This window comes from Lipotes vexillifer, unplaced genomic scaffold, assembly GCF_000442215.2.
Source record: "Lipotes vexillifer unplaced genomic scaffold, Lipotes_vexillifer_v1.1 scaffold73, whole genome shotgun sequence".
NCBI classification, from domain to species: Eukaryota; Metazoa; Chordata; class Mammalia; order Artiodactyla; family Lipotidae; genus Lipotes; species Lipotes vexillifer.
The window spans coordinates 111,872-138,248 of NW_006772656.1; the positions used below are offsets into that span (position 1 = coordinate 111,872).

General features: G+C 39.5%; 1 protein-coding gene across 2 annotated transcripts in view; it reads right to left on the reverse strand.

Annotated features, from left to right (window-relative positions):
• Window positions 1-8,718: 8,718 nt before the first annotated feature.
• PDCD6IP (programmed cell death 6 interacting protein) overlaps window positions 8,719-26,377 on the reverse strand; it is a 59,590-nt gene continuing 41,931 nt past the window's right edge. The window contains exons 12-18 of one of the 2 annotated variants that reach the window (XM_007447688.1): window positions 25,506-25,675; window positions 20,556-20,804; window positions 20,068-20,202; window positions 18,782-18,876; window positions 12,009-12,132; window positions 10,682-10,881; window positions 8,719-9,784 (exon numbers count right to left, since the gene is read on the reverse strand). In XM_007447688.1, coding sequence (XP_007447750.1) covers window positions 9,610-9,784; window positions 10,682-10,881; window positions 12,009-12,132; window positions 18,782-18,876; window positions 20,068-20,202; window positions 20,556-20,804; window positions 25,506-25,675 — 1,148 coding nt within the window. In that variant the 3' untranslated portion in view covers window positions 8,719-9,609. The remainder of the gene's footprint in view (window positions 9,785-10,681; window positions 10,882-12,008; window positions 12,133-18,781; window positions 18,877-20,067; window positions 20,203-20,555; window positions 20,805-25,505; window positions 25,676-26,377) is intronic. The other variant, XM_007447687.1, reaches the window with a different exon arrangement.

Sequence of the window (26,377 nt, forward strand, 5' to 3'; positions counted from 1 at the left end):
ACCCACCAGAATCTTACACGTTTATGTAGAGGCATACTGGGTTCGATCATGTATACCGTCTAGAGGGTCTCCACACCGCGTACCCTCTCAAGGCTGCATCCTTGAAACCCTCTCCACTGTGGGAACCACAGGTGGCGCGTGCATTTCAAGGACTGGAGGGGGTGAGGAACCTCCTGTTGCCCGGCTCAACTGCAGGTCCCAGTCTCTAGATGACCTCCCCCAACAGCTGCCTCAGTGGGAGGGACCCTGACCCCAGGAGACCCCAGTGATACCCACATCTTGGAATGAGAAGTTGAAGGGGAAGTGTGTCCTCTGGGAAAGGCAGCACGTGAGCAGAACCCAGCGTTCAGCGGAGGGCTTCCCAGCCGTGGAGAATGACACAACAACATGGGCAACCAAGGACCCCTTGGCTGGAGTGTCCCGCCCACTTTCCACAAGCCTCTCGTCCACCAAGCAATTCCACAGCCCGTCCAAATGTGCCCCTTCTCCCTGCGGGACTCCCCAGACCTCACCTGCCTGCACCCGTCTCCTGCCCAAACCTTCTTGGGGCCTCTTGCCAACGGAGCTCTCTCACTGCTGCCCTTTCTCACCCCTGGACTCCTCACACATTGCCTTTGTCTAAACACTGCCCAACCAGCCCACCACCGCCTGCCTGCTACACACACACACACACACACACACACACACACACACACACACACAGGGTGAGGGGGCTCTCCCTTGGCCATCTAGACACGGTGGGAAGGGATGGAGATGAGATGGCAGAGTCGCAGGACTTGAGCTCATCTCCTCTCACGAAAACCCCAAAATCACAACTAACTGCTGAACAACCATCAACCAAAAAAGACTTGGAACCGACCAAAAAAAGATATCCTATCTCCAAAGACAAAGAAGAAGCCACAACGAGACGGTAGGAGGAGCACAACTGCAATATAATCAAATCCCACAAACTGGAAAATAATTCTGTTGCAGAGGTTCTCCCACAGGAGTGGGAATTCTGAGCCCCACGTCTGGCTTCCCAGCCTGGGGGTCCGGCAGCGGGAGGAGGAGCCCCGGGAGCATTTGGCTTTGAAGGCCAGCGGGGCTTGAGTGCAGGAGCTGCACAGGACTGGGGGAAGCAGAGACACCACGCTTCCTTTTTTTTTTTTTTTTTTTTTTGGCCATGCCGCACAGCTTACGGGATCTTAGTTCCCTGACCAGGGATCGAGCCTGTGCCCCCTGCAGTGGAAGCGTGGAGTCTTAATCACTGGACCGCCAAGGAATTCCCCTTAAACTGCACTCTTGGAGGGCATACACAAGGTGTCACGTACACTGGGATCCAGGGCAAAGCAGTGACTCCAAAGGACCCTGGGCCAGACCTACCTGCAGGTCTTGGAGGGTCTCTTAGGGAGGCGGGGGTGGCTGTGGCTCACTGCGGGGACAAAGACACTAGTGGCAGAAGCCCCAGAGAATATTCCTCCACGTGAGCACTCTTGGAGGCTGCCATTTTCTCAATCTGGCTCCACCCAACAACCTGGGACGCCTCAGGCAGAACAACCAACAGGGCAGGAACAGAGCCCCACCCATCAGCAGACAGGCTGCCTAAAGTCGTCCTGACCCCAAGGCCGCCTCTAAACAAACACACCCTTTGACACAGCCCTGCCCACCAGAGGGACAAGACCCAGCTCCCCACAAGAGTGGATAGGCACTGGCTGCTCCCACAAGGAAGCCTGCATAAGCCCCTGGACCAACCCCACCCACCATGGGGCAGACACCAGAAGCCAGAGGAGCTACGATCCTGCAGCCTGTGGGACCAAGACCACAAACACAGAAAGTTAGAAAAACACCACAGAGAAATATGTTGCAGACGAAGGAACAAGATAAAACCCCAGAAGAACAACTACATTAAGGGGCAATAAGCAATCTACCTGATAAAGAATTCAGAGTAAGGATAGTAAAAGTGAGCTAAGATCTCGGATAAGCATGGCGGGAAGTAACAGCAGTGGTGCCCCACCGCCCACGCTCTGCATGCACCCCCTGGATTCCTGATCCACCCCAAGTCCTCCTCAGCCAGCTCACCAGCTGCAAGCTCCATGGCTGAAACCCCGTGAAATGCCCCAGGCCTCCCCACAGGCACACGGTTGCCTCCTTAGGACACCCTTTCTGAAGCACGGTGTCCCTTACCTGCCTCACCCCGCTGTCTGTCCTAAGCAGGTATCTCCCCAGAGTGCCCAGGCCACCCCATGAGGACGGGCTGAGGGTTGCCCTCACACTTGGGTTGCAGGCTCCACACCCATTTCCTGAGAGTCTGAGACATATCCCCATGTGTTGGCCTCAGTGGCAGGGCCTGGCTCCCCCCACCCACTAGTACCGGCCTTTATGGCACCAGTGGTTGGAGAAGGTGTGAGGGTGAGCGTCGGTCAGATAGAGCTTGGGATGGGAGGTGCCACTCAGGTCTGTCAACACCTGTTTTGAGTGTCCAGGCCTCGCCTGTGAAGTCCAGAGCTCTGGGGAAGAAGGCCCTTCTGACCTCCTCTCCTGACCAGTGGGTGCAGACACGTTCCAGCAGACTGCGGTGTGCTCATAAGGGGTGCAGCCCCTGAAAGCCTGCTGGGGAGTCCACATCACCCACTGAGCTTCCTTTGCTCCGAGAGCCCCGGAGGCCCAGGGCGTCACCCCTGGGATTTCATTCAACTCCACAGTTTCTCAGCTACCAACCTGCTGCGTCTCAGGAATGAGCCCCAAAGAGAGGCACACTCTTCTCCTGGGACCAAGCTGGAGCTTCATGCCCCAGCACCCACAGCTTCTAGTGGGCTCATCTCTACCATAGCAAAACAGACTTCCCCACAACTGGGGCAACCCCTTGGCCTGGGCCTTGGCATGACCAGGCTGGGGCCATTTTAGGATTCAGACAGCTCCCTCTGAGGTACAGGGCACCTTCTGCTGGGAATGAGAAACATGAATCTCCTCAGCACTGTCTAATGAGTGATTTACCTTCTCTCCATCCTGCCAACCCCCATATCTGACCAGCAGGTTGAAAGCATTCAGGGCACTCTTAAACATCAGCAGAGGCTTCCAGGGGCCCTGTTATTTCTGCTCACCAGTTCTCCAGTGGGGTCTCAGCCAATTCAACCAAACGAATGCAGTGCTATTGTTGGAGCACAGCATGGCATGCATGGCATGAACATTCTTTGCCCTCCCAGAGATGGCCTGAATGCAATAGGCAGCTATGAATTGAAGCTGATCAGCCCAGGTACATAAGAAATATCTATTTATTGATTGATTCAATTCCGACTCTGAAGCACATCCCACAGGGCGATGAGAACTTGCCTCAGTCATTACTGGCTTCCCACACAAATACCCAATGTGGTGCCAGGTCCTGGGTCACCATTCCATGCTGCCCAGACTCATGGTCCCTTCAGTTACGGAAGCTCCACCTCATTTGGAGTGTGACACCCACTGGGCCTGCAGTGATCCCTCTAAAAAAGCTATCCCCTCTGAGATGTTGCTACTTCCTTTAACTCCTGGCCCCAGAGACTCCACCCAGCAAACAACCCCTGGAACAGGAACATGCAAGGGGTTTAGCTACCTGGTTGGCATTGAAAAGAGGGAACTTTCTTCAATGAAATGGAGAACTCCCACAAATTCACACTTAAACCTATCATTGTTCCCAATTCTATTTCACTCTTCCTTGGAATATTAATTCCTCGAAGGCACAGTTGTATTCGCAGCACCTAGAATAATCAATAATCTCTCAATATATAATTTTGAATTATTGGGGAGAAAAAAATGAATAGGTGGAGAGATGGACGTGAGGAATGAGAGCAAATGCCTTACTATAAAACAAATACTCCAAGAGACAGGATAAACTTTAGAAAGCCTTTAACTTTTCATCTCAGTGAGATCCCAGCTCCATCACTCAGCTCCTCTGTGCCTTGTTTCCTCCTGTCCTGCAAAATGGGATGAAGTCACTGGCCATCTCACTAGTGACTGCTCAGCTAAAATAAGTTAATGGAATTTAAATGCTTAGAAGAGGACCTGGAACGAGGCAGGCACTCAGTAGATGTCAGCTACTTTTAGCAGTAACAACAGCACACAAGAGGAAGCTATGTTTGTCATTGTAGATGTTCAGATCAGAGACGGCTGCTGAAAGATCCCCAGCTCAGCCACTCAGCAGCCGTGTGACCATGGACAAGTTGATCAACTTCTCTCCAACAAGCTGATCAACTTCTCTCCAACAAGTTGACTCCTCTGTGTAGCGTATGAATAAAAATATCAATTTCATAGAGCTCTTCTGCAACAAAAGAATTATTTGAAGACTCAGTATAGTCCTTAGAACCAGTAAGTACACAGTTGATGTTGAGCAAGTTATTATATGAAATAAGAGTAGGCAACCATGCTATCAGTGGAACACAGCCAGCAGTGGACTAGAGAGAGAAAGGTGAGATCAGTACACAGGGCATCGGAATGTAAAGATGAGATGTGAAGTCATTAGGGGCAAAACTCCCAAAACTGGAGACACAGACGAAGACAGAGAATCCCAGGTTACTGGGAGCAGAAGCCACTGGAGCCAGAATCCTGGAGGAAAACACAAACCTGAGCACAAAACAGTTTTATTCATAATCGCCAAAAACTAGAAGCAACCAAGCTGACATTCCAAGTCATAAGAAAATAATACATTAACAATATAAGTCCAAACCCTGTTTACAAAAATATATATAAAAAAGACAAGATTTAGCTGAGGATGGGAGGGAAGAAAATAAGAGTATTAGTGTTCCAAATAACTAGAAAAAAAGAAAACATAATCCAAGCAATGAAACACAGGAAAAGGAAATAGGACAAAAATATTCCAAACAGACAAAATGTCAAAAGATTATGATTATAATTTTAACAAAGTTGTAAATTATTTTAAACTTTCCTATTAGATTACAAAACAAAAACAAAAAACAAAACGAAACAAAAAACACTAATGTATCCAGATAGAAAAAAAAAACAGTGGAGATATTAAAACGTGAAAAAGGGTCACTTCATGTTCACAATAATTGGCTTGAATATGAATCACGTGGTTTCAAAATGTGTAGAGACTGGAAGAGTTACAAATACAGGAAAACTTAAAAAGAAACACAAAGGTAATAGACTTGAACATATCCACCTGTATCACTTGGCGTCACAAGTTGAAAAGGACGTAAGCAGCTTTTAAGCAAAAAGAAAGGCTAACAGGAGCCACAGAGCTGACACGAGCCAGGATCCCTTGCAGGCAGAGTACTAAGGCAAACAACTTGGATGTGCCCCAGTTGAATTAACTACAAAGGCAAGACTGGTCAGTGGATGGGGACCCTAGTTAGCAGGGGCCGGTGGCTCTCTGGTACACAGGTTCTAGACAAGCTCCCGTCTGCTCACAGGCAGTGTCCAGGCCAACCCCACCCACCCTGCGGTCATAAACTGAAACAGCCCCAGCAGCAGAGCTGCTCAAGTCACTGTCCTAGATTTAGGTTGCAGCTGAACTCCAGTTCCAGGGAGGGTCCCTTAGTTCCCCGTGTTCTCGCACCCCACATGCCTAGGTTCCCAAGCCCCTCCGTGAGAACTCTACTGTCCAACCCAGATGCCAGATAAGTGAAAACAAACAAAAAAGATTTAACTATACCCAATAGTTATGTATCTTAAATGTATATAATAGGGATTCAGACTACAGATTCATTCCTGGAGGTAGCTTGTTCAACTTCAACATACTTCAAAGACATACAGAGCCAACACATTCTCTGATAAATTGTGTATCCTGAGCTACATAGGAAAACAGCTGCATCTGACCTTAAAACATGGGAGAAGTAGGAAGAAAATATAAATGTTTTAAAAGACGAACACATTTCACCATCCCCCTTTCCCTGATCAATTGACTGTGGTAATCTCGCCAAACATTTCCAAAATTTAACCCAAAAATGACACCTGAGGAAGAGATTACTCATCTGAAAGATCTGGGTCAAATCGTAAGTGATAAAAATCATGGTCCATCCGTGATCAATTAGAGGGTTGACAGCTGTAAGAAAACATTTAAACAACACCGTCTTCTTGTCTCATGCAGTTAGTCAAAGTGGGTATTTTTTTATTTCCCAACCCACTGTTTGTCAAAGAAATTAGAGAAATATAAAAGCTGAAGGATAAACACTTTAAATAAGAATTCATACTACAAGGAAGTAAGAATCTTTCAACTTTTATTTCTAGGATACATTTCATCCGGAACCTTTTGTTTTCTTTACAATTTCCCCCTAAGAGAAATGAATACAATAAAAATATCATCCAACTACCAGCAATGTTTATAAGCAGAAAAGAATCTAAAATCTCTGGTGTGATAATATAGGATTTCTTAAAAAATATAAACTTCATACCAGAAATAAAGCCTGAATATTCTCTTTTTCTCTAAAAATATAATTTTTCCTTCTTTGCTCTTCCATGTAAATCTTATAATCAACCATTTAGTTCTAAAGTCTATTTTTAAACTAGTAATTATAATGCTATAGCACTGTTTTTCTCCTACTTTGTATCCTGTTCTGTATTGTGAATCAACTAATAATTGCAGAAGTGTAAAAAAAACAAAAAAAAACAAAAATAGATGCTGCTAGGTTGTAGCAAGATTTTCCAAGATATACTGATCATCCAAAAAAAAAAAATTCCCCATCAGCAAACTGAAGTCTACTTAACAAATTGCATTTTGCCATGTTTATGAAATTAGAAAATGTGTACAAAAAAGCACTTTTGCAAACTGTAAAGCTCTAATGGAAAATATCTTTTTAATCTTTTTTGACTAGATAGGCTGCTGACTGGTACAGAAAATCAGGGACAGAGGCTCTGTGAAAACTTTTTTTTTTTGGTAACTACTTAATTTGGGGAGAGATTATAAATTGCAAAGAAGTTGGATGCACAGATCTCACAAAGACTGACTGGTTTGCAGTGACATATGACTATTTTTCTTAAATGTGAATAAAGACCAAGAGGCACAGGAGTAGACCAATACTTTACACCAGACTGAGAAGTCAAGCCATCTGTCTCCAACTAGGAATAAGAAATGTTAGTTTTTTCCCCACTTCAGACCAGCTCCTTTATGCAGAGCTTCATTACTTATAGTCCATTTTAAAATAGTATTCCAAAGCCTGACATAAATAAATAAAACAAATAGTGTCCTTTCTTTAGTTTAGGAAGTTAATCAAAAAGCCTAATTATAGACATAGGTACAACATACCTGAACCAGAGTGATAACTCTCCTACCTCTAAATAAAAAGCGTTATCTACAACAACTTTTTAGGGTATTTTGTGGAATACAGGAAGTTAAGCAAAGGATAAAAAAGTTTGGTAACAAAAATCATCCCAGTGAGGGCTTGCTTCTTCTTTGCTAGAATGCAAAACCGACATAAGAGAAACTTCTTTCCATGAGCCACCTTAATGAAACTAGAGTCCTATGAAGACACACCCAGCAATGAAGGGCTGCAGAAATTTGGTCATCTGTACCTAAGACACTAGGTGACCAAAGGAAAGCATCCTCAATCATCTAAAGGATGAGTGAAACAACAAGAGGGAATAGGCCTGGGTTTGCTAACAGAGCTGAACGAGCTGGGTATGCTGAGGAGGCTGCCACGAGGGGCTGTGGAGCCTCCTTCCCTAAAGTTTCTGAACCACCTTCCTGAGCCCTCTGAGAGCACAAAGGAGGCCTAGTCTAGCACAGGGAATGGGCTAAATGGCCTTGTAACTTCTCTGGTGGCCCTCCGATGCACTTACTCTTTTTCTTTAGTGCCTTCTTTCCCCAAGAGAATATTCAGGCCAATTTTGTTTTGTTTTTGTTTTTGTTTGCATTAGTGAGAATTATAAACTAGCAATTTGGAATACCCCTAATCTCACTGAGTATCTTACGAAAGAAATGATAACTTGAGTAATAATAAGAAGGAACTTAAGTGCCATTTACACAAGTCAAACAAGCCCATGTCATATTCTGATGATTCCACATTAATAAAACTTAGCTATGATATGTAAAAAACTATTTTTGCCAAGGTTTTAACTACTGAACTTTAAACCAATTTCAGTATTCCATGTAAAGGTCATTTATATTGAAGTAACATGCCTTCACGTTTTCTACATACAACAACAAAGATTTTTAAAAATATACATGTATTTTAAACCAATTCACTCCCTTTACAATCACACCTTCGGTCCCACATTTAAAATATAAACCCAAACTGTCAAATGAAAACAACAGTGGACCAACTGATAGTATCATTTAAATGAAACAGTAATTCAAGAGAAGGTTAGCATTAAAACTTAGAAAATAAACAGATTCACTGGACATCTACTCATATGCCTGGTGTGTTCTGAAATGAACCTCACACAGAACAGACCCCACTGGGATATGACACAACTCATTCCTTTCTCACTTTCTCATTCTATGAGGCATGTCTATGCATTCCACTAGGCAAGTCTCACTGAGGTTTATACAGTGATTAGTTTATCCTAACAGCAGAGACTAATATTAAATACACAGCCTATTCCAGAATTGGCATATGCTCCCAACAACTGTTTTGTGCACTCCCTGAATTATAAAATAGTCCAATCTTTTAGGAGCATAAAAATAAAAGGGCTTAGATCTATTCATATACATTGTGCATTAAATGTTAGTAGGTTAAGACAGTAAGGTGAAAAAAAGGAACGGAAGGGTACAGTAAATTTTCTTTAAACAATTCCATTACAATAGACAGCATTGTTAATGACATGTATTTATTTTAACCAGATTATGAAAAAAAGAAAAAAAATTATTACCAGAATTTGTATCAATTTCTTGGAGAAGCTAATAATAAAACATTAAATATACATATTTACTTGTATATTTATTTGAAGAATCTTTGGTAGCAATTGTGTTTCTTCCACATTATAGGATTTTTCAAAATAAATGTCAAAATTAATTTACTAATCAGCATATGAAAGATAAATTATGGTTATTATTCTTTTGGTTTTCCTATAAAATTTACTTGAACCTATTAACTTGCATTAATCATGCACTTAACTCATGATCTGTTTAACTTGTGTACACATAAAATGAGAGACTAATACCAGAAAGAAATTAGACAGGAATGAGAATCAATGACAAAACATAACAATGACAACTGTTCTTAAGGAATTTATTTTTAAATTATAAGATTTACAATGTTTTGATTATGCAAAATAGCATAATGAAAATTAAACCAAATCAATAAACCAAAAGAGAAAGATAACTTAGTTTTGAGTATCAGTACTGAAACCATCATTGTAAGCCTCTGATGTTCCAATCATGTCTTATGTAGAACTAAGTATAATAATTTCAAACATTTCACTTGTGGGTTTAATTTCTCATTTTCAACTTTTATGAACTGTAATGTAATTTATTTCAAATCCTATTAAACTTAGTCTTTATACTGCAACAGCAGCAAATGGCCCATGTGCAATCAAATGTGGAACTGGGGCACAGCTTCTAGCCGCAGACAGAAATTACACACTGCACTCAGTACATTAGAGTATGTTATATGAACCAGAGCGTAGGGTTTAGTACACTTATTGCAGGGTTGGTATTTCTTTCCCTCTGAGCTGAACCAGCTGAGCTTCTGAGCTGACACACTACTGCTGTGGATAGTAAGGCTGCTGTGGGGGCTGAGGGAAGGGGTATGAAGGCTGCTGGGGTCCTGGGTACGGAGCCTGTCCAGGGCTCTGGTGATACACTGGCGGATATGGCATATTATACTGGCCATACGCGTAAGGATTATAGCCCATGGGCATGGGCATTTGGCAATACCTGATGGGAAGAAGAACACAAGAAAGCTGGATTGGTAAATCAAACACTAGAAAATGAAACATACAATAATTATCCTAAAATGAAGTTTTTTCAAGAAAGCCATTCAATGGCAAGAAAAAACAGCTGTTTCAAGGTACTTGCTAGAGAAAAGTGTTCTATCCTGTTATTAACTGAAATGCAAAAAAAGTGTTGACTACCACCCAAAAAATAAGATTGTTGAAGGAAATAAGACTAAATATTCAACTATGAACAAGGAATAAAAACGGAAGCCCTTAAATCTAATGTGGCAATCTGAGTACACTTCTGTTTCACAAGATTCAACGTTCACTGTAAGGCTCATAAATTTACTATTTACGAAGTTTTAACATTTGGAAGATACAATGTACTTTACTAAGTTTGGAAGACATTTTAAAAGATAGTTAAATGTCTGGATTTTTAAGACTAAAAAAACTATCACAAAGGCAGCTGATCTTTAAGAAAACACATGCCATAATTAGACAGATTTCTATTTAAGAGTTGATCAGAATGCCAAGACATCAAAGTACAGGTATGTAAAGCAGGCCTTATCAACCTTGCTATGCTAAGCTCAGAAAAGGCACCTACCTGTTTATCACCTAAATAAAGAAGACCAAGGAAACATTCTGAATTCCATACAGAAGAGATATATTTAATATAAAGCCAGTATGTAAAAACTAAAATTAAATAAGCCTGGGAAATGGCTATTCAACTACTCAAAAAAAGTGACTATAACTTACTTTTATTTCTATGTGAGCTGACACTGTAGCTTACTCATTCATGACACCTCCATTCAGAGAAGGGGTGAGCTTGTTTTTAAAAGACTAACCAGAGCTAGAAACATTAGCCAATTCATTGGGATATACAAAGTTTCAGCCTTACCCGGGATACCCTGGATAGGTGGGGTATGGGGGTCCCTGGGCCTGCAGAGGGGGAGCTGAGCCAGGAGTTTGTGATGGAGCTGGTGCAGTGGTCCCAGTGCTCGCTGGAGCGGGAGCTGGAGCTGGAGCAGTAGCAGGAGGAGTTCGATTTGCTGGAAGCACAGGAGGTGGAGGCCGGGCTGGGGGCTGGGGCTTAGTAGGCTGTAAGAAAAAGTCAGCACTGACAAAATGTGTCAGGTTTCTGTCAAATTGCTATCAATCAAAATAAAAGGGCATATGAGAAACTCTAGAATCCAACCAAATATGTTTCTAATTCCCATTCTTAAATGTGGGCTTATTACTCCAGAAATGTACTGTAGCTGAAAAATAATTCTCCAATTTGTGGATACTCCATAGCCACTGCTCTTTTCCTGATGCCTAATATTTAATCATTTACTGTTCACTACTGCTCTCATCAATGGTTAGACATTTGAGGTGGGAGGAAGGAGCAGGTCAGGTACAGTTTATTCCTGTTATCTCTTCCTGGCCCCATGAATTTTCATATGAAAATTTTTAAACACCAGAAAACTTAAAAGAATACTATTATAAACAATCACGTTTACCAATTAAATTAATTATTAACATTTGGCCATCTTTGCTTTATCTATAGCTATATCCATATATTTATCTATCTATATATTTGCAGAACCATTTGAAAGTTAAGTTGCAACCTTCAGGACACCAGCCCGAAAGACTTCAGCATACAAGTCCTAATATTCTCCTACATAATCACAATACCATTTCACCTGAGAAAATTAATAATTATTTCCTAATATCATTGAGTATCCACTCCACATTCAAGTTTCCCTATTTATCACAAAAGCTCTTCTAGGCGTTTTTATGAACCAAGATCCAGCTGAGGTTCATGTGTTGCATTTGATTATTATGAATCGTTCCTCTCTTTTAATCTAGAATATGCCGTCTATTTTTTTCTATGACATTTGCTTTTAGAAAAGACCAAGCCAGGTGTCTCACAGAATGTTCCAGTTCTAGACGGTCCAACTGTTCCTAACAGCACAATTTAATTTCTTGTTTTATCACTGTATTTGCTATAAACTGAAAGTTGATTCTAAAGACTTCATTAGATTTAGTTAAACATTTTTAGGCAAGAATCCATGAGTGATGTTGTATTCTTTATACTGCAAAACATCAGAAAGTTGAGGTTGGTCACCTGATCAAAGTGGTGACCACCAGACCTCTACAATGTAAAGTCTGTGTTATCCTTTACAGCAAGCAAGCTGTCAAGAACACGTAAAACTTGCATTTTAAAAATGTGGTTGCTTACTGACCGGCATGGTTCTCGGCGCTGGAGTTGGAGGCATTGGCGTGTGTCCCCCTGCGGGAGAGGACTGATACGCAGGTGTAGGAATTGAAGGAGCACTAGGTTCTCTGGCAATGCTTTGTTGCAAGTCCCTTATTAAAGACAGAAGTGTTAGAAATTAACACAATTTTGAAAACCAACACAAACAAATTACCAGATCTTTTTCTTACTTTCCTTTCTTCATGTATGAAACACAGAAAATATACTCAAAACAATGATGGTATTTTAAAATATACATTTCTGTTCTTGACTAGAACTAACTGAAATCTTTCTTCCTACTACTGAGTAAAATAAAGTTAGTTCTTATTCTGTTTCTGAAGACCAGGGAAAAAGGTAAACTTTTTCAGAGATCATAGTTAGAGCCAGACTAAGGAACATGTCAAACTGAGCAAGTGAGCCTAAGAAACTGCCCTCTCTCTAACAGGAGGTCGTCCCCTAGATGAGAAACTCGTAACATAATAACCTAAAAATTATCAGAAAACTACAACTGCACACAGTTACCTAGCTAATATTTTAATCGCTGTATTGTATCAGTGTTTACAAAAAACAACAACCTATTCGAAACCACTGAGCAAATTTCTTGATGAAAACTTTAAAACCATTGTGCAAACTTCTTGCTGAAAGCTTTCTGAAAGATATTCGAAATGTGGCACCAAGATAGTTTATGTTAAAAGATACCTCATAATCTATTATTAAGGTAAATTCATTAAAGATAGAGGTTGAAAGGACTATTAAAATACAGTATTAAAAATTTTGTTAGTATTTTAAAGTCTCCTCTAACAGTAAACTGGAATCTCACTAAACAAAACCCTGAAGTAAAATACACTCTATGAAATACTTGGTATTGATCAACTTCTCACTGTGCTTATTCACAAGCACAGAGCAGTAAACATGACGTGTCCTGAAATGTCTGCAACAGGACCCACTGTCTTGATGTAACAATTAACAGCAACTCCGAGTCCCCCAGACCACACTTTCACTGTCAAAAACAATCCCAGTTTTAAGATAAATTAGACACTCCACATAGAAAGAAAACTTACACACATTCATCAAGAAATCAAAACTACTTCTTAATGTTTGTAAATCTGTACTAAATGCTTACAAGATAAACTAAGTTTTTAGTCAATATTAAAATTTGAAAAAGGTCAAACTTTGAAACATCTAATATATATGTGTGTATATATATAACTCACATATAGTAAATATAACAATTACATTTAATATTTTATATATTTTACTTATTTATTATAATTATCTTTACAACTATTTAATTAGATTTTGAGTATATTTAATCATAAACACAGTATCTAGCCTGTATAATTATAATATATTATAAAGCATATAAGACATAATATTTTTTCCTTTGATAGACTCCAGAGATGGTTGCAGTAAATAACACATTTATAGGACAAATGAGAATTTCCTAGCCACTTACTAATTATATAAATCAAAGCTATTAAATCACAGAGCCATTTCTGTTTGTTTCACAAACTGGGCTTCTCTGCAAGATTGAGTCTGAACAAACGGTTCTATGGCTTAAAAAAAAAAAGGCCAGGGGTACAGATACAATGTCAAAAATAAAGTTAGACTAGTTGGTGGTACTATAAAAAACATGAAATCCCTGTAATTATTTAGATTAATTTAATATAATTTTCTGAAAAGGTAATATATTCACTTGATTCAAAAACTAAAAAGTGACAGGCCACTCACTAACTACAAATTCTCATTCCACCATTCACTACCACAAACAGCCAGCCACTATTTTTTATTTCTTATGAACCTGACCAGAGCTTCCTTATCAGAAATAAACCAATTCAAATGTGTATATTTTTTTTTTGTGGTACACAGGCCTCTCACTGTTGTGGCCTCTCCCGTTGCGGAGCACAGGCTCTGGACGCGCAGGCTCAGTGGCCATGGTTCATGGGCCCAGCTGCTCTGCGGCATGTGGGATCTTCCCAGACCCAGGCACGAACCCGCGTCCCCTGCATCGGCAGGCGAACTCTCAACCACTGCGCCACCAGGGAAGCCCTGTATTTTTATCTTCTCCCTTTTTACATAAGAAGCATACTTTACACTGTCTGTAACCTTATTTTTTTTTTTACCATTAATTATTTATCTCAGAGATTTTTCTACATGGGTAAATAGAAAACATCCTTTTTTTTTTTTTTTTTTTTTTAAATAGCTGCATAGTATTTCACTGCACAGATGTAGCTTTATTTCACCAGCCCTGGACACCTGATTTGTTTCTATTCTTTTACTGGTACAAGCAACTTAGAAATGAATTCACTGATATGTCATTTCTAGCATATGCTAGCATATGTCATTTCTAGCATACACCCTCAGAATAAATTCTCAAAAGCAGACCTTTCCAGGTCCCACACAAGTGCCCCACACAAGGACTGCCCCAATGTGCCTTCTCACAGCAACGGATGAGACCTGCTTCCCCACGTGTGCCAATAAAGCATGTTATCAAATTTCCAAATTTTTGCCAATGTGAAAAATGTTTTTTTTTTTTTGGCCATGCCACGTGGCATGCAGGATCTTAGTTCCCCAACCAGGGATCGAACTCATGCCCCCTGCAGTGGAAGCATGGAGTCTTAACCACTGGACCACCAGGGAAATCCCTGAAAAATGTTATTTCAGAGTAATTTTAATTCATATTTATTTTATATTGAGCGAGGGTAGGTATTTTTTCATATGCTTAAGAACCACTCATATTTCATCTGCAGAATTTCTGTTCACATCCTTCCCCAATTTTTCTACTGAGTTTTTTCCTCCTCATTAGTATCTAGGAGTTCTTTATAAATTATGTAAATTTGCCTTTTACCCATGAATAAGTTTCAAATATTTTTCCCCAGTTTATTACATTTTGATTCTTCTTATCATGTTATGATGAACTTTTTTTTTTTTTATGGCTTCTGGGTTTTAAGTCAGAATTACAAAGACCCTTCCTACTTCAGCTTTACTAAGAAATTCTCTCATATTCTCTTTTCATTTCATTTTATACATTTCAATTATGATCCTTTTGGAACTTATTCTGAGGTAAAAATAACTTTTGTTTTCTAAATGGTTAGACACTTGTTTCTAACTTCTTCTTACTGATTTAGGATTTTTTCTTACACTAAATTCACATATGTATTTGAATCTACTCCTATCTTCTATTCTGTCTTTGGTCTAATCATGTGCCAGTATCACTGTGTTTTAATTAGAGACAATATTACATACTTTAGTATCTGGCAAATTAGTTTCCCCTTACTGTTATTATTATTCAGTTTTCCTGGCTAATCTTGTTTTAACGGTTTTTCTACTTGAGCTTTAGCATCAACTTGTCTAGTTTTACATGAAAATCTGTTGATTCCTTTTTTAATCAAAATTATGTTGAGGGACTTCCCTGGTGGTCCAGTGGTAAAGAATCCGCCTTCCAATGCAGGGGACACGGGTTTGATCCCTGGTCAGGGAACTAAGATCCCACATGCCACAGGGCAACTAGGCCCGCGTGCCACAACTACTGAGCTTGTATGCCTCAACAAGAGAGCCTGCATGCCGCAAACTACAGAGCCCACGCGCCACAACGACAGAGCCCACGTGTCCTGGAACCCCCACACCACAGAGCCCATGTGTCCTAGAGCCCGCGCGCCACAACTTAGAGAGAAGCCCAAGCACTACAACAAAGAGACCACGTGCCGCAACGAAAGATCCCGCATGCCGCAACTAAGACCCAATGCAGCCAAAAGAAAATTTTAAATAAATAAATAAATATTTTAAAAAATTATGTTGAATACGTAAGTTTCTTTAGAACTGACATCTTCATGAAGCTGTGTCATCCTACCTAAGGACATGATATGTCTTTCAGCTTGCTCAAGTCCTCTTTTGTGTCCTTGAATAGTGTTTCAAAGTTTTCTTCATACAGGTTTAATAAATGACAAATTTATTCCTATGTATTTTATCTTCCTTATTGCTATTTTAAGTGAAGTCTTTTCCTCCATTATATCTTCTATGTGTTTATCTGTATGAAGGCTATTGATTTTTTAAAAATTTTATTTATTTATTTATTTGGCTGCACTGTGGGACCTTTCTTTAGTTGCTGCATGTGGGATTCAGCTCCCTGACCAGGGATCGAACCCAGGCCCCCTGCATTGTGAGTGCGGAGTCTTAGTCACTGGACCACCAGGGAAGTCCCAAGGCTATTGATTTCTACAAATTATTTTTATAATCACCTATCTTCAGTAACAATTCCTTTATTATTTGCAGAGTTTGAGGGTTGATTCTTTTGGGTTTTCAAGATGTGTAATCATAAAGTCTGTAAGTAGTGATAATTTTACCTCCTCCTTTCCAATTTTTCTATCTCTAATTTCTTTTTCTTTTCTAATGGTATAGTCTGGTACTGCCAATATAATATTAAATAATAGCATTGATAATGGGCATTTGTCTTTAGGGGGAATGTTTATAGCATTTCTCCATTAACCATGAAGCTGAGTTTTGTGCAGATATAAACAGATAAATAGACCTATTGTATATATACACACATACACATATATTTTCATGTTAAGGAAGTCAATTAATTCCTATTTTGAGTACCAGAATAGTTATTTTCTCATGCTTTTTCCTCATCTATGAAGAGAATTTTTTTCTCCTTAGATGTAAAAATACTGAACCAATCACTGCATTACTGGAATAACCACCCACTCCCCCTTGGTCATGGTTCTTTATTAATATACTGAAGAATATCAATGGCAAGTATTTTATTTAGAAATTTCACATCCATATTCATAAATGAAACTGGTCTGAAGACTTCTGTTTTAATCTTTGTCAGATTTACTTATCAGTAAAACTAACTTGGAGGGTTTTTTTTTTAACCTCTAGAACCATTTAAAAAGCATTCTAATTATTGGCTTTTTAAAGGTTTAGTAGAAAAACTGAAAACAACTGGCCCTGCTCTTTCTTGGGGGGTGGAAGAAAGTAGCTCTTAACTTCGTCCACTTCTTCAATGGGAAACTGTTTAAACATGGACAGAGACAAGAATAATGGTCAGGTCATCTGAAGGGCTCAAGAAAGGCTCATGAGTATAATAGTCTCTGGGTCCTTTACATTCATTACTAATTGAGCACATGGCCCTGTATACACTTGAAGGACAGGTTGACTGGATATAAAATCTTTGCCTCACATTTGCTTCGAGTTCCAACAAGCAATCATTCCACTCTCTTCTAGCATGCAGTGCTGCCAGCCTGAATTTTTTTCACCTTTTTATAAACTTACCTGATCTTTTTGCCTGACTGCCTTAATAGGATCCTATCATTATCTTTTAAGACTAATAATTTATATGCTGGGGTGTTGACAGTTCTTGTTCATTTCTCCTGACCATATGATATACCCTTTCAACAAGCCTTATTTTAGGAAAACATTCTTTAGTAATATCATTAAATATTTGTTCTGTTCACTGTTTTGGTTTTTCTTCTTTGAAGGAAATTCAATTTTACATATATTGGATCTCCTCTGCCCACTTTCTCTAATCCTTTTTAATCCTTTTCTTACTTTGGTTTCATTTTCTTTGATTTCTTCTTTTCTACTTTGTGCTCCTGTGTTTTCTTCATCGTCTATCCTCCGTTTTGCTCCTTCCCATTTCATCTTATACCTGTGATGGCTCTGTTCTTCTCTTCCACTTGTTTCCTGAATCCCAACACCTCACATTTTAGTGCCTCCTGTTTTCTTACCATTTTCCTTGAGTTCTGGCACTTGTTTGTGGTGATCCTTAATGATTGTTTCCTAGCCTTTTCTTTTTTTTTTTTTAATTCACGGTAAATTTTTTATCTGTTCTGTGACGACATTATTCTGGTGAATGTTCTTCATCTATTAAGTTTAGTAAAATTTTGTTCTCTTTCTCACCTCAATGAATATAGTATCTTTGTATCAATGCTGTGTCAACTCTCTATTCATTACTCCACATGGAATGAGTCCTATGTTACTTGCCCAGCTTTCCCAGTAGGCCCCTGCAGAAAGTGACTTTGCTGACATTTTCTGAGCTATAAACCCTCTCTCCCTCATGTTCTGTGCCTCTAGCTTCATGTAAGGAATCTATTTGCCACTTCAAAGTAAACTGCTTATGTTTATTGGCATTTCCTAAGATCTGTTACCCTGAGCTATTCTATCACTTCTGTGACATCACTGTTCTTCCTACACCTAGAGTTTCCACTCCTTTTCACCCTTGTTCTCAGATCATGCAGCTGTTTCCTTGTTGCTTTGTAAAACACCATGGAGGGGACTTCCCTGGTGGCGCAGCGGTTAAGAATCCACCTGCCAATGCAGAGGACACGGGTTTGATCCCTGGTCCGGGAAGATCCCACATGCCACGGAGCAACTAAGCCCGTGCACCACAACTACTGAGCCTGCGCTCTAGAGCCTGCAAGCCACAACTACTGAGCTCACATGCCACAACTACTTAAGCCCACGTGCCAAGAACCCATGCTCCACAACAAGAGAAGCCACTGCTCGCCACAACTAGAAAAAGCCCGTGTGCGGCAACAAAGACCCAACACAGCCAAGAATAAAAAATAAATAAATAAATTTATAAAAAAGCAAATAAACAAACAAAGAAACACCACGGAGGAAAGAAATTGCCAACTCACACAGCCAACTCACCACAAAAGTCTCCACATATGATTTTTTTAAAAGAGGTAGCAAGAATATTATTTTTTTAAAGAAAAATACTTCAAAAGTACAATTTAATACACAAAATAAACTTACTTTAAGAGTTCATCCCTCTCTGTCTTCCGTGCAAACACTATATCACTGCATTTGTTCTGGAACCTGATGAGTATTTCAGTCAGCTCATTGTAAAACTACAAGCAAAGAACGATCACAAGTGATAAACCAGAACAATTTTTAATCTAAGAGGAAGACAATCTAAAGCTCCTTTGTCAATAACAGTTAAAGCTAAAGAGCTAAAATCCTCTGCATGAGAGACAGTCATACCACTTAAGTCCAGTAACTTAATATTAAATATGACCTAAGATTCCCTACGAAAATAAAAATAATAAAATCATCGTTAGAAAGCACTGCCACCAAAAATTAAGTGGCAACAAGTTAAAAGTTTCATGATTGTGAACAAGTTCCCAATTCCTAGAGAAAAGTCAACTTCTTAATAAACACTCCAAACCTATTTAAGTGGAAGTATTAGATTTGTACATTCACTTCAGAAATGCAGGCATCACTTCAGAAACCCTCAGAAGAATTTCCAAAGGCACTGTGGTGAGTTTTCTCAGCTTATCTATTTCAACAAAGCATTTTAAACCGAATTAAAATGGCATTTTACTATCCCCTCTCTTTGGAAGGCTTTGGCAGTATTTCTATGCTCTCTTCAGAGGGTTTTACATTATATCTACCGTATTTACAACAAGATAACTTTATTAAGTGATCATTATGGAGTTAAAGTACCAAAAGGAATTATGTACTTGAAAAACTTAAAAATCACTTGTTCCCTCAGAAGCAAAGTAATTGGTAAAAACAAATATAAGCATTTCCCTAAAATATCTAAAGGAAAGGCAAGAAAATACTTAAAGATATTTAGTAAGCACTCTGAGTCATAAGCAGATCACAAATCTATCATAATCCACACCACCAGCACAGAACATAAAAGCCATACACACCCCCTTCCCAACCATGTATCGGCTTTGACTACTACTCCTCTTCCCTCATAATTCACTCAGATTGGCCAACTTTCTACCCCCCAACAAAGTGTCACTGACCTTTTGACCTCTCTGTGCTAATTCCTGCTACCTGATATGAATGCCTACACATCCTCTTTCTGCCTGGTGAAATATAAAATTCATTCTGCAAAGTTCCCATGAAATACTCCCACCTTCATTAAGCTTTCTCCCATTTATACCAAAGCTCTCAGGAGCCAAAGTCATTAAAGCTAAGAAATTCAAGACAGAACGATTTGGTCCAACTGGAAATACCAATTAACTTCCCAAACTATATCCTCACATCCACACTGGTTAGCTAGCTCTTGTTTCTTTTGTGCTTCATACCTTTGTGCCCTCCTTCAAATTAGCTACAAGTTCAACAAAGTTGTCATACGCAGCTGCTAAATTCTTCAAAACTTCTTCTCTTAAATTAGCTTCATTGTTAGACTGTTTCATTTTTGAAAATTCCTGGTGTGAGACCTTGTTAAAAGAAAGATTTATGCAGTTACACTTATTTATCAAGTTACTATAGCTCATAACATTTGTACTGATACTTTCCCAACTATGAAAATCATATATGATTTCCTGCAGTTATTACTAGATATTTACCAAATATATTCCTTTTGGAGTAACACAGTACTTTACAGCTTTCCTTTAAGTAAAAAATACCACAAATTCAGTGGGCATGAAAATATAACCAATAACGTTTACAGATTTCTATTAATATGTAACATCTGCAAAAAACACAATCCTAAATGGATACAAATTTAGTCCAGGTTTATCCTCCCTGTAATTTTTTAAATAAAAATCTTATTAAAGTATATAAACTTTACCTGAATATTTTTAAGAAGTCCTTCTTGTTTCTTTAGAGATTCTTGGACTTTAGTTGTAAGACCCCCATAGATTCGATCCAGTTCAGTAACAGAAATAGCTTCTTCATTTATCACACCATCTTGAGCCAGAGCAGTCAAAAATTTGCTCGTCATGTCAAAATTCACTGATTTCAGGTCATTCTCCAGCCCCTCTCTTTCCTTCTTTACTTCATCAAGATTTGTCAGTAAGGATTTTAAGACATTTACAACCTAAACAATTTAAGAAACTTAGTTTAACTGCCCAAAAAACAGAAGCCAATTTCAAGAAAGGAATTATACACAAAGGTTCACCAGGGTCAGGGAGAGACGATCTCTCAGAGAGCCTAGTATAAATTGTACATCAGGTTTATTTAGATACAGACATTGCTGTACCTTTAGTGGATTCAGATTGCAATAGCAGCAGCAATAATGATAACAGATCTACTGAACATCTATTATGTGCCAGGCACTGTCCTAAACACTTTACAAATATAACTTAATGTATTCCTTACAATACCCTATAGGGTATATATTTATTACCTCTAATCCACAGATGGAGAAACTGCATCCCAGAAAAATTAAGTTAACATGCCTAAGGTTACACAGCTACTAAAAGGAACAGAGGTGAAATCTGAGACCTAAGTCTGCCTAACTCCAAACCAATCTCTTAACCTCGCTACACTACACTGCATCCTTGTCACGAGGCAGAGGAAAGTATATATATATATATATTTTTAATATTTATTTAATTTAATTGATTTATTTATTTTTTGGCTGCTTCGGGTCTTAGTTGCAGCATGTGGGATCTTCACTGCAGCACACAGGATTCTCTCTAGTTGTGGCGTGTGGGTTTTCTCTCTCTAGTTGTGGCAGGTGGGCTCCAGAGTGTGTGGGCTCTGTAGTTTGCAGCACACGGGCACTCTAGTTGAAGCGCGCGGGCTTAGTTGCCCCGCAGCATGTGGGATCTTAGTTCCCTGACCAGGGATTGAACCCATGTCCTCTGCATTGGAAGGCAGATTCTTTACCACTGGACTAGTAGGGAAGTCTCCAGGAGGTATGTTTTTGTCAAGTAAAGAGATACCCTATTTTGCCAACCTAGCGAGACTGAGAGAGAGAGAGACATGGAGACAGAAACAGAGATACGGATATCTCGAGAGAGACAGACAGACAGACAGACAGAAAGCTATAAGCTATGTTTCTTTTATATCCTGGGAGAGAAAGAGCGGGCGGGTTCTGTATCTCTCTTCGCATCATGAGTTCTGCCTCTTACTCGGTCCAGGCAGTCTCTGACTAACACCCACATGATTCATAAACACCCCGTTGTAGTAATAGTGTTAGAGTGTTCAAGCGCCCTCTAAGGCCACACATGAGCTGCCCCCTTTCACTCACATCTCTTCACGCTTCTGCTAGGACCAGAAGGGAGAACAGCAACCCCAAGCCCTCTATTCTGCTTGCCCCAGGGATGCTCATAGAAAGAAAGTGGGGAAAGACAAAGGAAGAAGGGGCCATCCATGAACCCCATCTACACCTCTGTCTGTCTTCTTACCAGCAGTACTTCCAGCTCCAAAGGATCTGCTCACCTACTGCCTGTTTCTAAGAAGCTCTGTCCGGCTCTTCAGTCCACGGCCTTAATTAGCTCCCTGACAAGAGGGTCCAGAGCGACCTTCCCATGTGAAAACCAAAGCCCTGAGGAAAAGTCTCAAGTTTCTTCTAAATTTTGGCCTCTCTTACCACCGTATCTCCTAAGTGTCCTTCCTATCTTAAATTCAGTCTCTTAACATGCAGAGCAGTACAAAGAAATGGTCTTAGAGGTCCAAGAAGCATCAAACCACAGACACTCTAAAAGGAAGGAAGAGGAGAAAGAATCATACCTGGATGGACATGGCAAAGTCTATTAAAGGGATCTAGTAGAATTTGATGTTAGACAAAGTGGAGCAAAGTCTTGCTTCCAAATGACTTCCAGGACATATTTTTAAATGAAAAAAGGTACAAAAGCGTTATGCATGGTATGTCTCATTTTGAGTGAGAAGGGAAATCAGAATATAAAGCTATACACACACATAATATATGATATGTATCTGTGTGCATATGTATTTTTCACAAAAATAAAAGCACTAAGCACAAACCAAAAACTAATGAATACTGTTACTTACATAGAGCAGATGGGAACAAGGTAGAAAGAAAAGGGGTGAGATTTCTCTGCATGAACCTTTTGAATCATGAACATTCTTTTACACATCCAAAACACAAAATTAAATCAAATCGTGAATACAGAAACAAATGAAACTAGTTGTCTAGCAAAGTGAAATATGATGACGTAGAAAAAAATACTTCAACTCTGACTACACTCCCTTAGTGAATATAATGGGCTTAGTTACTGTGTAACCAAGGGCAGTTCACCTGGAAAACTCAATTTTCTCATCTGCAAAACAAGAATAATAATAGTACCTATATGTCAGGACTGTTGTAAAGACTGAAATAATCCATATAAAGTGCTCAATGTAATTTCTAACATAGGCTAAGTGTTCAGTCAGTAGTAGCCATTATTATTAACTGTTAGTTAGGTTTCATGGTTTAACTCTATACTTCATGTGCATTGTGGACTAAAGAGGCTTAGGCATCTGAGCACTCAGACAAGAACAGAGTAACAACAAGGAACAGACCAAGAATTAAGTAGCCCTTATTTTGCTGAATTATAACTATTTCTGTAACTATGTGACACATTTTGTATTGGGGGGATGTAACAGCATATAAATTTGAAAAGGCTGAGATAGTTTTATCTGTTGGCATATTTAAACTGATAATGGAACCTCAACCATAACTATGACCCTATGTGAAGGTTGCTTGGCTATTAGAGTAAGAGAGGTCATTTTCCTCTCTATATAAGTTATGTCTAACAAAAGTTAGAAAATGTTTAAGTAGCCAAGTGAAATAAAGCTGGGGGAGAAACAGGAATATGCAGAACTGGTCTTAAAAAATAGTCTAGTAAACAAAGCTGAAAGTCAGGAACACTATTATCTTGAAATAGATGACTGTCTCTTACAGTATAAAAACGAAGATCCTCTAAGTACCTAAAACCAGATGCCCAAACAGAACAAAGACAAATAACTAGTTAGTTGGCCTGTTCATAATGAAAGAAAAAAACAGCCCTACCTGTTATGCTTGGACCTCTTAATAAAACATGTACTTTGTATCACTTTAATAATCAGCAATTCAAATAGTTGAGTTTTTCTCATAAAAACTCTGGCTAATGTGTCACCAACTACGATGACCAACTATCTGAAATAGCTTTAATAAACACATGATGTTTGCCTTTTCTGACAAAGGCACATGATGAATGAATATTTAGAACACTGAAAATTGTTGATTACCTCTATGCAGCAAATCTAGTTTCAGTAAAATAACTTCATATTGACTATAAAAGTTTTCTTCCCCTATGTAACACCACTGTGAATTAACAAAGCAGCTATTACTGAATAAAATATCAGTACATGCTCATTCTGATTCTGCTTAGCAAAAACCATTTTTGCTTTTCTATAGAAAGCAGGAGAATAAAAGGACAAAAGCCCTATAAGTTCTGAGTCATGCATGTGACACTTTTTAAAAAGAAAAAACGGGGATATTAAACAGATGTTTTTTCTAAAATAAAAAGGGGCCAGAATGTGTTGCTGTTCTATGGGTCTGCAGGCTCTGTTCTTCACAAGTTAATCTTCTAACCACCTTCCTTTTCTCCCCCACGTCCTCAAAGCATCTAACTGACAGTCACTGTTCCCTCAGGCACCCCTGCCTTGAGACGCAGGCTCTGTGCCATCCACCAGCGCCGTCTTCTCTTCACTTCGGGGGCTGCTTCCACAGAACCTCAGAAACCGCTCTGGACACACCCACTCACTCAATCTTCTCGGATCCTACACATATCCACTTTCCTGCCTGTCTACTGTTCTCATAAAGTGCCAATTTCTTAAGCCTCCTAAGCTTAAGGAGCTCCAAATGCTGAAACATAACTACTTCGTCCCTAAATTCTCACAGTATAGTTGCGACACTTTTCAATTTCTACCCTTTATTACAGTAATCCTTGTATACGTCTCATCTTCCACACTGGATAGTGAATTGAAGGTAAAGGCCGGATATTATGTGCATCTAGCATAGTGCCTTACACAGTGGCTATCCATTAAGTCTTGCTGAGTAAATACATGAAATGTTTCTGTGCAAAGACAAATAAGGAATGACAATGATAACTTCTGAGAACTACTATTCCAGGAAATTCACCTTTTTCAAGAAGTTTTCAGAACTATCTCTTGCCCTTTGGCTTATTTTCCTGTGTGCTTCGGGTCTCCTCTTATCCTCCTACACACCTTCACAGTGTTCAGCCCACACTCCCCTTTTGGGACTTAGCGAATCACACGCCCCACTACTGATTTTCTCCTTCCTGTCACCAGTAGAAATGTCATGATGACGTTATCCATTTATTAGATTAACAAGCACACCTTGACAACTTTCCCTTCAGAGGTACTCCCAGTGGAATATGGTGGAAGGTGGTATAGAATGATCTAAGAAACAAAGAATCTGTGGTCAGAAGAGTATCTGGCCAATCCAGTCCTTCCACTTCAAGGAAGTTCCTATACTTCCAAGCCTCTCCCTTTTATAAAATTTGAATTAAACCTGTGAACATATGAGGTACCTAGAATACAGTACCCAGTTCATAGGAGGCATTCAATAAATGGAAATTATTACTACAGGACAGTAGTATTATTAATATAATTACTTTTTACACGGTGTATATATCATGCTACTCTAAAAACAACCACCTCAATGTACATCAGCATTTTTAAAAAGATGCCAGTAAGAAAAAAAATTGGTAATTCATTGTACATAATGACTTGAACATAGTTTTCATAAGCAGATGATCACCCACATCAAAATGCATGTCCTCACCTCGCTGCCCTGCATGGTCTTCGCTGGGTTAGCAGATGGGATGGCAGCATTCAGCTCCAGCTCCGGCTTACACAGAAGTGCAATGGTGTCCCGGTGAGCCTGGTAACGCTCTTTCACCTGTCCATCTGCTTGCACAGCTTTATCCAAAACAGTTCTGAAGTTGCTTCCCTCTGTGGAGGGAAAAAAAAAAGAAATGTTACCAGAGCACAGTACTGATTTTAACAGTAATTTATATGAGCTGGTTGTACTTTTAATTCTGTTCTCCCAACTTTACTTGTTTCCCCCTTTGATAAGTCCCAATTCACTACATAACAGAAACTGAGCTCCTGTTAGTTTTTGCATTTTTGGTTTTGGAAAAATGACAAAATCAATTATAAAGCAAAAGCACAGTTATACCTTAAAATACATTTGCGGTTACTGTCCACCAAATAAAAGCCAATCGACATTAGTCTAATCTTTTCCTACAACTTGTGAATATAGAAAGATAACATTTACTCCAAAAATTGTTACAACTTATTTCAAAAGTATTCCTCTCTCAAAGGATCATTCCTTAAATCTGACTTAAAAGAAAGGCAGATATATTTTTAGAAAAATCTCAATAGTATTAATTACTTTTACAGAGAAATAGAACAAGTCTAGATATCATTTATCTTAAGCACAAAATCTTAATATTCAAAGTCTTAAAAATAACAATTTGGGGCTTCCCTAGTGGCACAGTGGTTGAGAGTCCACCTGCCGATGCAGGGGACGCAGGTTCATGCCCCGGTCCGGGAGGATCCCACATGCCGCGGAGCAGCTGGGCCCGTGAGCCATGGCTGCTGAGCCTGCACGTCCGGAGCCTGTGCTCCGCAGCAGGAGAGGCCACAACAGTG